This window comes from Numenius arquata, chromosome 1 (genome assembly GCF_964106895.1).
Source record: "Numenius arquata chromosome 1, bNumArq3.hap1.1, whole genome shotgun sequence".
NCBI classification, from domain to species: domain Eukaryota; kingdom Metazoa; phylum Chordata; class Aves; order Charadriiformes; family Scolopacidae; genus Numenius; species Numenius arquata.
In genome coordinates this window covers 122,475,807-122,491,115 of record NC_133576.1, presented here as the reverse complement: position 1 = coordinate 122,491,115, position 15,309 = coordinate 122,475,807, and the positions used below count along the sequence as shown (strand labels likewise).

General features: G+C 44.0%; 1 protein-coding gene across 1 annotated transcript in view; it reads right to left on the bottom strand.

The window, feature by feature from the left end:
• Positions 1 to 14,932, bottom strand: part of ARHGAP20 (Rho GTPase activating protein 20) — a 60,543-nt gene extending 45,611 nt beyond the window's left edge. Inside the window, exons 1-3 of the mRNA XM_074154603.1 lie at positions 14,834 to 14,932; positions 13,860 to 13,862; positions 4,547 to 4,632 (exon numbers count right to left, since the gene is read on the bottom strand). Of these exons, the coding sequence (XP_074010704.1) occupies positions 4,547 to 4,632; positions 13,860 to 13,862; positions 14,834 to 14,932 (188 nt within the window). The remainder of the gene's footprint in view (positions 1 to 4,546; positions 4,633 to 13,859; positions 13,863 to 14,833) is intronic.
• Between the last annotated feature and the right edge of the window lie 377 nt (positions 14,933 to 15,309).

Sequence of the window (15,309 nt, the reverse complement as noted above, 5' to 3'; positions counted from 1 at the left end):
GCTGGGTGAAATTATTCGCTGCCATGGAAACAAGTGAAGAACGAGCAAAACGATTACAACCAAAATACCTACTTAACAAGTTAGTTACTTGCAATGAACTTCTATTCCTTTCCTCCCCGCAATCGGATTTGCCTAAAACACCAAATACTCATCTCCCCTGTGAAAAAGAGACAGTTAAGGCCGTCTGGCAATTTACATTTATTAAAAGTCTCTATTTTTGTCTTCATCCAGTCACATAGCTTGGATCATCCACATATCTTCTGACTAAAACCCTGAAAACACAATGTCCAAGACTTTGGGAACACTCTGTATTTGACTAGCGCCAAGTGGAATGTATTACTAGATTACACATATGATCTTCGTTATCTGGGATATTTAGCATTTGGCACGGGACCCCTGGAAGATAACATGCCAGAATCACTTACTGTGCATTGGGAGAAGGAAGAGCAGCCTCTCGGTGAATGGCACAACAATGCTTCAATGTACAGAAGGGGAAAAACCACCTCGGAAACTTGTGAAATCCTCATATTTTACCTTTAACTGCTTCAACCATAAAAGCCACATAATAAAATTGGGTGGGGGTGACTTTTTAGGTCCTTTCTTTTCATGTTCTTTAAAGACTTTTCATAAAACCTTTTTTAAAATTATGCTTTTTTTTTTCTTTAAAACAGCCCCTGCTTCTAGCTTACATCAAAATAACATAATAAACATGCTGCACACTGTAATAAAGAGTTGTTTTGTTACTAATATTTTAACACCTTTAGTGTGCAGAGACACATATCTATAAATGGTCATGAAGACTCAGAAATTGTGAAATTATGTTAATAAGTTTAAGCATGTAAAAATATAACTTTCAAAGATCTGGTGAGATCTTCGTGCATGAGGAAAGGAGAAGCTGCCAGTGACTGCAACACAGAATTTGGCTGTCCCTTTGAAGTACGCGAGATGCGAGCAGAAGTCCACCAACGCAGAACAGAAACTTGGTAGTTTGGGCTTTGTCACATGCAAAAATTGTTTTGAGGGGCAGCAGAAAAAAGGCTGAAAATTTGGCTAGAAACAAGTCTTTATTATTCTATATCAATTATTTTGAGATGACAAGACCTGATGCTTAAATCCAGGCCTTAGACATTTCTGTGTCAAGCTCATAATTTGTGTTGCACTGAGGTATATCATTAAGTAAGTTGTGCAGTTTTCATTAAAGGACACCAAGAAAAAGTAAGAGGAAAATTACCGCGGAACAGGTCCAGGGCCAAATATAACTAACCCGAATCCTTTGCTGTTTTCATACACATTAATGGACTTAACAACCAAACTTATTTTTCCTGCACCTGAGTATCAGCCAAGAAAAATATCAAAAGCTTACTTTTCCAATGTATTTCTAGAATAACTTTGCTCAAAGTGCTTCCAAAGAGGACATCTGATGATGTGAAGCAGTCCTTACATGCCTATTCATCATATTTTGTGAGGAAAGAGAAACTGCACAGAAAAAAGGAAGAGAAACAGAAGGCAGTGAATAGTCTGCATATTTTCATCTCTTGGAAGTAAGGGCCCAAATTCCATTATAATACCTGTACTATTTACTATGTTCCCCTGCTGCCTGCAGTTACAGTCGAGTGAGGCAGGGATCACAGTGTGGTTGCACATGTGTATAACACCATGCCATACAGCCATCCCAGAATTCTTCTGTAACTCCTTTTATATGACTGACATGGCAAGGCAAGATTTGTAAGGAAAGCTTAACTTTCATTAAACCAAATGTTATAGCTGGGGAAAAAGAAGACACCCTTTTAAGCACACAAGAATTTCAGATTTGCTTCTCTTTCAGGAGTGAAGAAGAGGACAATGGCACAAACAAGCTTTTTCCAGCTAGAACATCTTGCCTCACTTACATCCTCGTGCCATCAGAGCCACAACAACACTACCATTAAAAATCCTTAATCCTCTTAATGCTAAATAGCCATCTCCAGATGTCACAATGGTTTCTTTGAATATATACCATCAATTAACATTAAAATGCCCCAAAGTAAGTCTGTCCAAAATGGGTGCCACCCCATTTTATGAAAGTGCCCTGTATATAAACCAAGGACACCTGACACATAAAGTGGTATAAAAATACGTACTGACTTGTGCTTCTAAGTATTTCCTGCCCTTTTAAACTTTGCACTTGCTCATTAATTTCAACAAATGTTGAGGTGAGCCAGCTGCTGAGGTGAGAGGATTCGTATAAATCCCTCACAGATGTTTGCTAACTTCAGATAGGAGCTTTATTATCTAGAAGTCATTAATCAACCATTAACAAGTAAGTGTTACGGAGCCTCAGTATTAAGGTTCACTGCCAGAGGAGAATAATGGATTTTGCAGGCTGGCTGTGTCTACAAGAAAGGGAACTAAGAGCTGAGACAACTCTGAGATAAAACATTTGGAGGAGATTAGAAAACATGAGAAGTCATTTTGTTGCTCTTCAGCTCACCTTAAGAGAAAGCACTTCACAAGAGTTAAGCATTTACACAACAAACTGAGTGGAAGGTTCAAACTCATCCATCAGTTTGGTGATGAAGAGGAATGTGACTTGCACAGCCAAACAAGGAAGTCAGGCACAGGTGAGAATTACGGCTCTTGTGAAGAATAATAAACACCATCCAAAGTGTTACCCTCTAACTGCTAGACTTTGAAGCTACAAAATCACCTGTTCTGGCCCTGAGGTCCTCAGACTTCACCTGATACCTCTCACTACAGCCACAGATTTCAGTTCAAACCAACAGGAGCAGCTAAATCATTGCATGCCACAGGCAGGGGACAGACATGGCTGAGGCAGCATCCACCAACTGTGAAAGCAGCAGGGTCCATCAGGTAGGCAAAGCACTGTCCTTACTGCAGAACACGGCAACGTTGCCCCTTCTTTGGCCCTCACAACCACAAAGTTTCTGCCAACTGGCCTTGCAAAAAAATCCTTCCACACATCAGATCTGGAAACAATTCTGAGTTGGGCTATACAAGCAAGACATATTTACACTTAAGAAAGCGTAAAATTCTTAGGTGACAATGTACACACTGAGTGTGCATCCCACTCAGTGGTTCTCCAGCTACGTCCAATTTCTGATACTTATGGAGCAGGCAATAAAACAAACCAAAAAAAGGTAGAATTGAAGAAAAATGTTCATGTCTGAACCCAGCAGGCAAATAACAGAAGACTGAAATATAAGCATCGAATATAGTTTATTCTCATAATATCAAGAAGTAAATCTTAAGACATTAAGACAAATCTCGAAGGGAATAAATTATGAAGACATAGGCTTATAAACTGCAAGAAACCCTGAAGTCCAAGGGCTGAGAGATCCCATCTCTCGTCCCCTGTACTCTCCAGTTATTGCTACTCCCCACAGTAATAGTCTGTCTCTAATTTCACAACCTCAGTTATGAATGTGTTATTTGTGCCCAAAAGGTGGTATCACGATTATGAACATAGCTACAAATATAATGAAGAAATAATAGTGAATGAAGAGTAAAGGTGGTACAGACAATCTAAACAACTTCAGTATCCTCATGAAGGGGTTACAAAATACCCAGTCATCTTATTTTAAAGACCTGAAAACAAAGTCAGAGAGAGGCCACAGAAGTAGTTTTACAGACAGAACCAGAACACATGTTGCTGGCTCTCAGTCCTAGGCTCGGGCCACTAGACTACACAAAAAGGTGCAAATGCCGTTAGGAATTCATTTCTAAGTTTCCTCTTTTATGTGATAGCCAGAAAAAAGACCTGCAAGTAGTTTCAACTCATTTTCCTTTCCTATTTTGCAACTCCGATGTTTTCACAGAATACTTTCACAGGTTTCTGAAATACTGTGGAATTCTGCATGATGACAAATATGAAACCAGGTATTAGTTAGATCAAACACAAAGAACTTTCCAAAGCTCACATACAGATTACTTAACACACCACAGAGTAGGAAAAAATATTCCTTACAAAGCCATACTTTAACTTCCCTCAATAATGTTTCTTCGTAAAGAGCTCTACGCAGCTGGAAGCATTAACAGCCTACCAGATGGTTCACTTCTCGATAAACACTTATGTTTAGTAAGTTTAAAGTCTAATGAACTGCAGTGCAGGAAGACAAAAGTTATGTATGCAGAGCGGTTCAAATGGCAGGTCAGGGCTGGGGCTGGACAGGGGACTGGCTCCATAGAAACTCCCATTTCTATGGTAGCTTTACGCTGGTGGAAGGGGGGAGGAGGAACGGCTGATCCTGGCAGAAGATGAAGTCAAAAAATGCTGAACGCTTCACACCCACGCACACCCACGTACACACCCCCGCAAGCTGCTAACGCTGGATGGGAGAAGACTGTGACCACCAGATCCTGGTCCACAGCATTGTCCTAAACCTGTAGGTGCTTCCAGAGCCCCAGAGAGCCTCTACCATGCAGCAGTCCGTGACAAAACCTTAGCTCAAATTAAACTGTACAATCCCACAATAACCTCTCCTGAGTTATGCCTGGTGCTAAGGCATAAGTGTACAAGGCAGAAAGCAGGAAGAACTCACTGACTCACCTTGAGACCGATCGAGATCTGTTAAGTGCTTTGACAAAGATCAAAGAGGGTGCAGACTGGCGTCTTTGGGCCAAACTCTTCATTTTCTGATTGGAAAGAGAAACAAAATGAAATCAGGTGAGATTCAGAGCAGTATCTGCATGCACACAGCGAAGTCGCAGCCAGACTCCACATGGGAAAAAGGCTGAGTGATTGCCATCAGCAACCCTAGAGGGGGAAAATGGTTGTAAAATATCACATATTGAGAAAATCAGGAGCACAACCAGAAAGCCAGTGATAAAGAAACGATGATCATTAGTGTCTATACACAGATACCTGAGGTGCACTGCACACATGAAGTACACACCTAGAGCTTGTCCTCAACCACTTTTTGTCCCTTAATAATCTATTGCACTTTATCAAATATTCAGATGGTGGTTCAAATTTCAAATGCTTGATACATTTCTGTGTCAGGTCTGACATCTACCATAAATTAAGGTTTGGATTTCAGCCACCTAACCTTACATGCTGCATTGGGCCACCTTTTTTTCCAGATCTTTAGAGATGAGGGCATTTTCCTTTTCTACTAATTTAGCTGGAGCATTACATCTTGTCTCTCAGTAGTCAATAATGACATTTTTTGTCATTCCTGATTATGTATGGGACAAAATAGGAAAGTGAGAGGCAGGGCAGTTCTTAGCACAGAACTAGGAAGGGAATGGGAAAAAGGAGACAAAGGCAAAGAATGCAGCAGAAAAAAAAAGACAAAGCACAAGGAAGAGATGAAAATGCCAGTAGCTATCAAGTGAGCGTGGATTCCCATTGAGTGAGGTTGAATACTACAGTAAAAATCCTGAGTAAATAAACAACGCTCATTTCCCCAGAGGTAGAAATTTTCAAAAGTGCCCACAGAAGACAAACCCACCCATTTCCCTGAACAGAAATGTGTTCATCACCGTATCCTACCCCTCCTGCAGCCAGAAGCAGGACTAGGAGTCCTGGCCCTAACTTTGGAGCTGCTCTCTAGAACCAGTTGTGCAGCCTGCTGCCAAGGTGCATGACCTCTCCTCTCTCTGACCCTCCACCAGAAGGGTGGTTGTTACCTTATTTAGCTCAAATATTTTTTCAGAATAAACTGGTGAACAAAAGGGCCGGGGTTGGACTCCTCCTTAGACCCCGACAGGACGGTTTCCAGTGCTGGAGCGGTCCCTTACACCACTGAGAGCCCACAAACAGGTGAACCTTTGACAGTCATGAAGTCTCTGTTCTCAGCTAATCCCAAAGGAAGACTTTCTTTCTTTATACTAAAAATAACCACTGAGTACCAGGAACAGATATGTCAGGGAACAACTGATTCTTCTGCCAATGCAAGTGCTGAATGTGGCACGCATTTTGTTTGGGCAGGTGCACAGCGTGCTCCCCTCGGAGAAATTAAACTCTACAGTACCGCGTGCTTTACTTGCTTTTGACAAGTGTTATTTCTTCTACTCATTGCAGTGCATTTGCTATTGTGTCATTTTTTTGGTTCTCCCTTTATTTATGTAGAGCACGCTTGTTTGTTTTGTCAGATGCTCAGTTACAGCTATTGTGCAGCAATTGTTATAAATTCAAATGTGTAACTTCAATTCACCTTTAAAAAACATCCCCTCCTCCCTCTTTCTTTCATCAAAAAATAACCTTCTCAAGACAGATAAATTAAGCCTGTGAACATTTAGGTATCTTCCATCTGATCAGAAAATAACTGGATAATAAATTAATAGGTTACTAACAACATAGATGCCTATTTTTGTTAGTTTTGAGAAAAAAAAAAAGAAAAAAATACTGTGCTAAATTTTTCTAGTGAATCAAATCAGTTTGTCTTACTGCTAGCAAATCTGAGAAGATGTTAGCATTTTAACAAGTGGCATATCTACAAATAGGAAGGCAAAAAGAGACCTGTATAACAATGCAGTCTAACAGAAGACAAGCTACAAATTTCCCCCAACGAGCATTTTTTTAGGAGTTTATATAAAGCATCAACTCCCTATTGGAAATTTACTGCAAGTGTGATTACTGGGCAGGTGGCTTTCAGGGGGTGGTTACAACTAGAGCATCTCAGCTCCTGTGAATGCAGTGGAGGATTGGTTATCTTAAATACTTTGGCTTCTCAGGTCTGAAAAGGAAGCCACTGAAAAAATGCAGCATTTTAAAACCTCTCTCAATTATGGCAATTTTTTTCATGCTTGGGTTGGCAGCACTGAATAGTGCCTGTGGCAGTGAGATTCCCATCTTGACTTAAGTATCTGAGGACCAAAGTAAAGATTAGGACTACGGAAAGTTTAATAAGAGCTCAAATGACTGGCAGAGAGTCACAGAATAGTTCAGGTTGAAGGGGATCCCAGGAGGCCTCTGGTCCAGCTTCTCTGGACCTGCTGAGAGCAGGACCCACTGGAGCAGGCTCCTCCAGCCCACCACCAGTCCAGGTCTGTGTTATCTCCGAGGATGAGATTCCACAGCCTCTCTGGGCAACCTTTTAATACAGCTATTAAGCAAAGCTTAACAAAAAAACAAACAAACAAACAAACAAACAAACAAAAAAAAAAACCCAAACAAACAAACCAAAAACACAGCCTTAAAACAAAAAGATCACTGACGAGATTTGGAAAAGAAAATTTTCACAGCAATAGTGAAGCGAGTCAGGTCAGCTGTATGCAAATAAAAACATTACACAGAGACATTGACTACAGACAGAAAGGGAGGTTTTGGTTTTATTTTGCTACATACAGAGTTTGAGAAAATAAAATAAGTGACCATCATGATAACTTGAATTGATTTACTTTGAGAAGGAAGTGGACAAATTCATTTTTGGCTAAGTTGGGCCCAGATGCCTGCTCTCCTCAGTTTACACGTGCAAAGATGTCACCCTGGCAATGCGGAGAAGAGGAGGTGCATCCTGGACAGCTGTAGCCAGAGCAGATGTTTGGGAGCACAAGGAGATGCAATGACCAATTATCTAAGCATGGGACACAGAGAAGCATTTCTCAACATGTGTCCCACATCATAACCTCCCATTTTTTCATGTAAATATTAGAAAGGTCAACACAGAGAGAAATCCTCATACTTGCTGGCTGAGTCACACCCATGTGAAATGTATCATAAAATCAGTATCCATAATGAATGTTTACACTGTGCCAGATGCAAAGATGATAATCTTTTTATCAGTCAGGACAAACTAGAGTTATTTTTGCCTTCCTCACGTTCAAAAGCTTGAGTTCCTGCCCCGCTCCCCTCCGATTCAGGTTTAACTTCATACTTTCTGCATTTCTGGTGGTGGTTGTCTCGGCTGCTTTTTTAACAGAGACAGAAAGTTTTGCTTTTTCAGTTGTTGGACTAGTGGTACGTGTTAGTATTTGGCTAGTTTCTCATCTGTTATAAACAGACATAGCGCTACAGATTTCAAAAGAATTCATTTACACCAGATAATGATCAGACATACACTCTGAAAAACTATTTTGTAAACCGTGATGGTAGGTGGTTTATGAGCAGCTCAGCCCACCGTGCTGAGGACAGTAACCCTGCAAACCATCACTGAAAATATGCTGCCTCTCCTCAGGAATCATAACCCCTATGGACTGCAGGATTACAGCAAAATTTTCACAAGCATCTCATAAGTCATCGGCTGGAGGAAAAATCAATTTCTGACTGCCAGTATTCAACTAGTTTTGCCTTGCAATAGAAATGGATAATGATATTATATGGAATTTATGTACATTAATATTGCCGAGTTATGATATTAATTCCCATTCTGTGAAAAAAGTAACAAACAGCAGCATTTGCATGATGTCCTCAAAAAAAAACGGAACTGAAGATAAAGCATTCTCTTGTACTTTGTGTGTTTCAGCTAACTCTATCAAGCTTAGAAAGAGAATGGTAGAGCATGAATTAAATAAAGAACGTGTGAAAAAATTTCATTTTCAATAGAAATACTATTTCTTTTGTGATGACAAATAACTTAAGTAACAGATACACAGTGTTTATAATATTTTGCAAGTATCTAGAGACGTGAAAACCTGTGCACTAAGCAGACACCCCACCGCAGCCACTGCAGAGGCACAGGAGGTGGGAGCAGGGGGGCTAAGGCAGGGGCTGTGCTGTGGCTCCCCGGGAGCACACTGCCCACGCCACCAGCTTGGGGTGCCTGACCCGACACGATGGTCAGACACGGACGGGAGGATTCCTCTCACCCAACCTCAGCCGTGCACACCTGAGCTGCATGCTCCTCTTACAGTCAACAGAGAGCAGAGGACACATTTAGCGCACAGTTCATCCTGTCCTAGAAGCGCTGATTTCCTTCACTGATGGAAAAAGGAAACTAAGGTGACCAAGAAAATTGAGTTAATCAGCTCAATCCTCTCCTTGCTATCTGAACAAAGGACACAGAACAGACAAATTTGTGAGCTCAGTAACATAGGGAACAATTGACTTCTCAGAGAGTGGTGCGAGCTTTGGAAGAGAATATTATATTACCTGATGTCTATTTAAGAGATTCATATACGAAATAGTTGAAAAATGTATTCAGTTCCTGACTGACAGGTGAACGTGGCAGAAATGCCTCCTCAGCAAATGTGCAGATACCCTTGTAAAAGCCTCCCCAGAGATGAAAGGATTTCAGGCTCCTGATTTACAGGCCGGCTCCAGAAGTGGGTCAAGGCTGGGACATGTGCCTGGGTCATTTAACTGGGTGACAGGGACAACACTCAGATGTGCCAATACCTTGAGCTAAGGATTGCACTCAAGTGGATAAGCTCTCCCTCTCACTGCTTTATTTTTCTCATCAAAAAAGAAGTCTGATTTTAACAAAGCCTACTCTTTAAAAGTATATATGTTGATAACCATGAGGGATTGCACCCATGCAAACTCTGTTCTTGTTGTCTGAGCAACAAATCCTATCTGTGGCATACATTTCTGGTTTGAACCAGAGACATGAACCAAAGCACAGAACACAACCCTTTACCAAAAACTGTAAGGCAAAGTTCAACTAACTGCCCGACAATCAAAAATCAAAACAATCCTCAGCACCCAGCAGTTAATTTTCCAGGACAATTGGGCATCACTCTTCCCCCTCTATCACTGGGCTACTTATGAGAAGCAATAAGTCATTTTTTCCTACATGCCATAATCCAGTATTTGTTAGATTTACAGCATAGCGCTGTCTAAAAATACCAGAAATAACAAGAATCTCTTATACTTTGGTAAAGCAAGAAATGGCCCTATACTGACCTGTAACAACCCCGAGCCCTTATAAACAGGGTGAGAAGACGACTGCATTTGAACTGCTGGCTCAGGCAGCAGAGATGTCTAGGTCCCACAGAGAGCCCATTTACCATAAAGGCAGAGCAGGTGACAAAACTATGTGCTTTTGTTTATGCTGCCAGAATACTTTTACTTACAAGGACCTTCCTAAAAAGAAAGCCATTTTTGGATGGATAACCCGGGAGAAAACAATCGCAGGGGCACAAGAGGAAAGAGCTATCAACACAGTGGAAGCAAAAGCACATCACCATGGAACAGCAGCTGCTAGACAGCACAGCAAAGACAGAGACTAAAGGCCATCTCAGAGCAGAAAGAAAAATTGATGACACCAACTATAAGCAAAAGATGTTCTACCAACTACCTCCCAAAGGATACTAATCTTTGGATGTGTTCAAAAGATCTCAGCCATCTACATCAAAAGATAGAGATGTGGCAGACTACTAAAAATGCAGAGGAGGGGAGGATAGAATATTTAGCCTATGGGTCCTACTGTCAGCTGCACTGTGCCCACCGTGCTCAGACCAGTGACTCTGGTTGTGGTGGTTTTGATGAAGCCCAAAGTTTCCTTTCAAGCCCAACACAAAGTGGGAAGGTTAACACATGGCCATGATTCTGCCCCAGTGTCTGTACAGTAAGGCATTCTTAGGAGCAGTTTACAGATGATAGAGGGAGGAGATTATCCCCCATTCCACATGGGTACTTCAAGCAGCATTAAGTAAACAGGCAATAATTTGATATAATGCAGTCCTGGGGTATTAGATCCCACGTGACATGCCAAGTCCCTCTCTTTCCTACTGCCATCATGAGCAACAAAAAAACCCCAAAACCGAGACTAGGAAACTCAAGTACTAGAACACATTGTTTTATGCATAATTTTCAATTTCTCTCATAGAAAAAAAGAGGAAGGATTGCTAACGCTAGTTTGTAATTAAAGCAGCATCAAGAGGCGCATCACAACAGTAAGTTATCAGACACCAGCACAACCTACCAAGGTGATTTCAACCTAAGGACCAACTATGTGGATGATTTCATTAAGACAGTGGCTTTTTCAGTCCTCATCAGAGATAAAATCGCTACAGTATATGTCTGCCGGGTGAGAGGAATTGCCCATCACCTCACTAAACAGTGCCAGAAGCGTTCCTGGACAGCTGAGACTTCTGGCACTACTAGGTGTGATTTTGACAGCAACTCCCCAGATCCTCAGCCGGGATCATAGTAAAGAGGACAGAGACTGGCAGGAAGAAGAAATGTCTTCCTTAAGGAGCTTTATGTTAAAAAACATATATATAAGGACAGGAGATCAAGGTATCATCAGGTATATAGGCAAACAGATACTTGATTCATCTTCGCAGAGTAAGACAGATGAAGGGCTGAGATTATGTATGACTACCTTTACTCTTCCAGTACCATTAATTTGCTTGAATATTATCCATTTAGTTCACTGTTGGCAAAGACTATAACTCTCCTTTCCCCACCAGTAAATTGTTGCTGTATTTGTGATCAGAATCACAAAGAAACACATTTTTATGGTGATGGAATACCATATTTTAAGTCTCAAACCATAAATACTATTTTTCTTAGTGTGCAAAATGGTTAACTTTTTGCATACTGTATGAGTAAACACAAAAAAATTGCTGAGCCTCAAAAAAATTATAAGTAGTCACTTGAAATCTTCAAGGAGGCAGCAAAAAAATCCTAAGAGTGAATTCTTATGTTACCAAATATTGTCTTGTGTAAAATATTCAGGGTTGGTTGGAATCTAGCCCCTCTAAGAGAAAAGGGAAACACCAGGAACTTATAAATATGGTTAAATGACCGCAGCTGCTACTGCTGACACAGCTACAAGGGCATAAAAGACGCCTCTGCTGCATAGTTTGTTTTGATAAATTTGTAGAAATAAGCTCTATCAGTATAATCACTCTTACTCATCTTACTTCAATCCACTTTAGAGTTGCATCAATTTACTGGTATTGGTTACTAAACTAAACAGTCGGTACAAAACTTCTCTGTAGGTCAACCACACATAGTCCAGTGACTCCAGCAAGTCCAGTAAGGAAGGAATCTGGACCAGAATTTTTTCAAAGCATTAACTAAAACGCTGCACTTCAATGTCACCTTTTAGCAGAGTGTCTTGAATGCCTTGAAAACATTTAACAGAGAGAACCTCCCAGTGCCTGTGAGATGGGTTAGCAGTTCAAACCACTTTGCATGTAAAGAAAAGAAAAGGAAATGTTTCCAGGAAAATGGTTTAAACGGTCACAGAAAATACATGAAAAAAAGTCCTAGACAATTTCTGTCTCCTGGTCCTGTGATGTGATCACGCATGTGATCCTTCAGGCAAGCAGAAGATGAAATAGGAGTTCAGACAACCACAGAGCAATGTAGCAAATCTCAGCTAAATAAATTTCAATTGAGAAAGGTATAGTCATGATAATAAAAAGGCAGAAATGTTCAGTGGTCGCTCAGCATCCCTATTTGGGGGCACTTGTGCCAGAAAGTAAAATAGTTGCTGTTAAATATCTATTTGCAACAAAATTGTTCAACTTGACATGCTGTGTCACCAGTATCAAAACTGGTTTCTTGCCAACACATTCTTCCATTTAACTGTATGCAACCAATACAAGCAGTGTAATCTCCCCAGTAGCAAGAAAGACTTTCTGTATTGTAAAAAAATATGATACTTTGGCACTGAGTGGAAAACAAAACAGAGGTATATATAGAGTCCATAGGACCCAAGTAATAAAAAAAAGATTCAAACTGTCACCGAGATCCAGCTTCAGGCAAAATTAGGACTATCCCACTGCTGCTCAAGCATAAAGGTAGGATTCTTCTTCCCCAGAGGGACACAAAGGATGGCGTGCTCGTAGTCTCAAGGGAGCACCACGACGGCAGAGGAGCAGCTGAGTGGTTGGCTGGATGTTGGTGGCTGCCCAAGCTGGCTGTGCATGGTGTGTGAAGCTGCCATATGCTGCGAGGCCCAGCCAGGGTCTCAAGCTGCTCCTCCACAGGAGCATTTCCATCTGTACCCCCATTGCATGTGCCTCCATGCTGAGGAATTCCAAAAGCGCTGCCAAGATCCGTAAAAAGTAATATCCCCACTCCCTTGTCAGCGCTGGCAAAAACAAGGTCTGTGTTCCTTCCACTGTGGGCTCTTTGGAGCAGGAATGGGAAACACAAGTGCTAATATTAATATTTGTCCTCAGAATGCTGAATCATGAAGTAAAACTTGTAAGAAAAAAATGTTCATCTTCACAGTACTTGAGCATCCCTTCTCACTTCAGGCGGGTGCCTGGCATCAGGGCTCTGCCAGGCTGGAAGGTACATGGTACTCTGTCTTCAGCAAAAATTAAAGAAGTTATAGAGGAAAAAGCAAAGCTGCACATTTAGCCATCTCAAATTAGATTGCAGTACATGGAGAGGGTGAGTATCTACTCCATCATTTTGTCCAGCGAGGCAGCAGAAGGTACTCCACCACTTTGCAGAGGTGTATCACGCTCCCTCTTCAGAAAACGATGAGGCATTAACTGCAGCAAAGTGTGGTGGAAATCTTGGCCAAACACTCTCCAGACAATCATTTCATTATTGGCAGCAGCTGCCATGAGAAGAGGTCCTCAGGGCTGCAGTCAGGCTAGAGCACTACGCACCTTGGTGGAACATGGCACGCATGGACACACCTCATGGAAATGAAGAGCACCACTCCCCAGCCTGAAGAGATGCTTTGGCAGGAGGAGAGGGACCAGGACTCCTCTCTGCACCACTGTGCCATGGCCAGCAAAGCGCCAGCCACCGCTCAGCCACAGGACTGGACACAAGCTCAGCCTCTACTACCACACATCCTCAATTCATGTCACCAGGTGGACAGATTTAGTAAAGGGCACTGTAACCTGGCCAGTCATTCTAATCCTGCCAGCCTATTTGGCAGCCAGTAGTACTGTGCACCTCTAAAGACAAGGCAGTGCATACATTTAAATGTCATTTTAAGGCAAAATTGGTATGGCAGGAAGGTACCGGCTCTACTTTGGGAAGAAAAACACTACAGCACTTGCTAAACCAAGGAGAAAAAAAAGAGTTCCTGTTTTACAGAGTGGGAAAAATGTGGTTATTACAGCCCGCTCGTTACAGCAAAATAGAAGGCAGAAACAAGTCCTTGTCTGCACGCAGAAGTGAGCATTTTGCACTTGATCGTGTCAGATGCTGAAAAGCAATTTGAGACATCAAACAGATTTCACAACCAGTTTTGAAGATGGGATGACGCTCTTCTGCTATCAATTGTGATGTACTTAGCGAGTGCAAGGCGCTTCTTCAGGAGACTGCTCTTACATTTCTCTTGTACAAAGCACGTGCAAGCGCAGCCAGCAAACCCCCTCAGCTCCAGCAAACCCGCCCCTGGCTCCCCCAGGCACACAGGCAGCAGATCCCCCTGAGCTCCCCTGGACGATCACTCTGCAGACCTCCCCCCAGCTCTCTCCGATACAAAACCTCCAGACATCCATCCAGCAAAGCCTCCTCTTGGGTCTCCCCAGCACATCCATGCAGCAACCCCCCCACCTTCCCCAGGTCACGGGGAAATCCACGCAGCAAAGCCCCTTGGCTCCACCGAACACCCCCCGGCAAACCCTTCCCTACCTCTCACGGACCCCCGCTCCCCACCTGCCCATGGACATCCAGCCTCCCTTTGCTCCCGGGACATCCGTGCAGCAAACCCCCCTTAAGTCCCCGGGATTATCCACCCGGCAGAGCCCCCTGAGCTCCACCGGGCACCGCTGCACCCCCAGCTCCCCGGGGCACCCCTGGAGCAAGCCCTTCCCACCGACACCCCCAGCTCCCCCGACATCTCCCCCCGGCCCCGGTCCCGATGGCGGCGTGTCTCCCTGCCCGCTGCGGCGCAAGACCCGAGGCGATGGGGCGGCAGAGCGCCCGGTGGGGCCGCGTTGACCCGCGGCGGGAGGCTCCGGGACCGGGGGTCGGGTGCCGTGGGGCGCCTTCCCGTGGGGTCTCCCGTGGGGGTGGCCTCACCTTCTTGTTGTCGGCGGCGGCGAAGACCCTGCTCTCGCCGCTCACCGAGGACGAGCGGCTCGGCCCGAGGTGCTCCTGTTGCGGGGACATCACGTCCATGCAGCCCCGCGCCGCCGCCCTCCCGCCGCGGGGACACCCGCCCCGCCGCCGCCGCCGCCGCCGCCGCCCGCACCATGGACAGGGCGCGCCGCGCCGCGCCACGCCCCCCGCGGCCACGCCCTCGCCTGTCGGCCACGCCCCCTCACCAGACCACGCCCCCCCACAGGTTCGCGCCCCTGCTCTGTGGCGCGGGGGTATAGACAGGGCGGGGGGAGGCAACGCGCATGCGCCAACGCCGGGCGTTGCGGGGCGGGGGGGCGCTCGTGTCGGGGAGGGGGCGAGAGCCCTCGCCCTGCGCCTGCGCGCGCTGCAGGGTCGCGGGGGGGGGAGCGCTCAGCGGGACCCGCGGTGGCGGAGGGGGAGGGGCACGGGAGGGG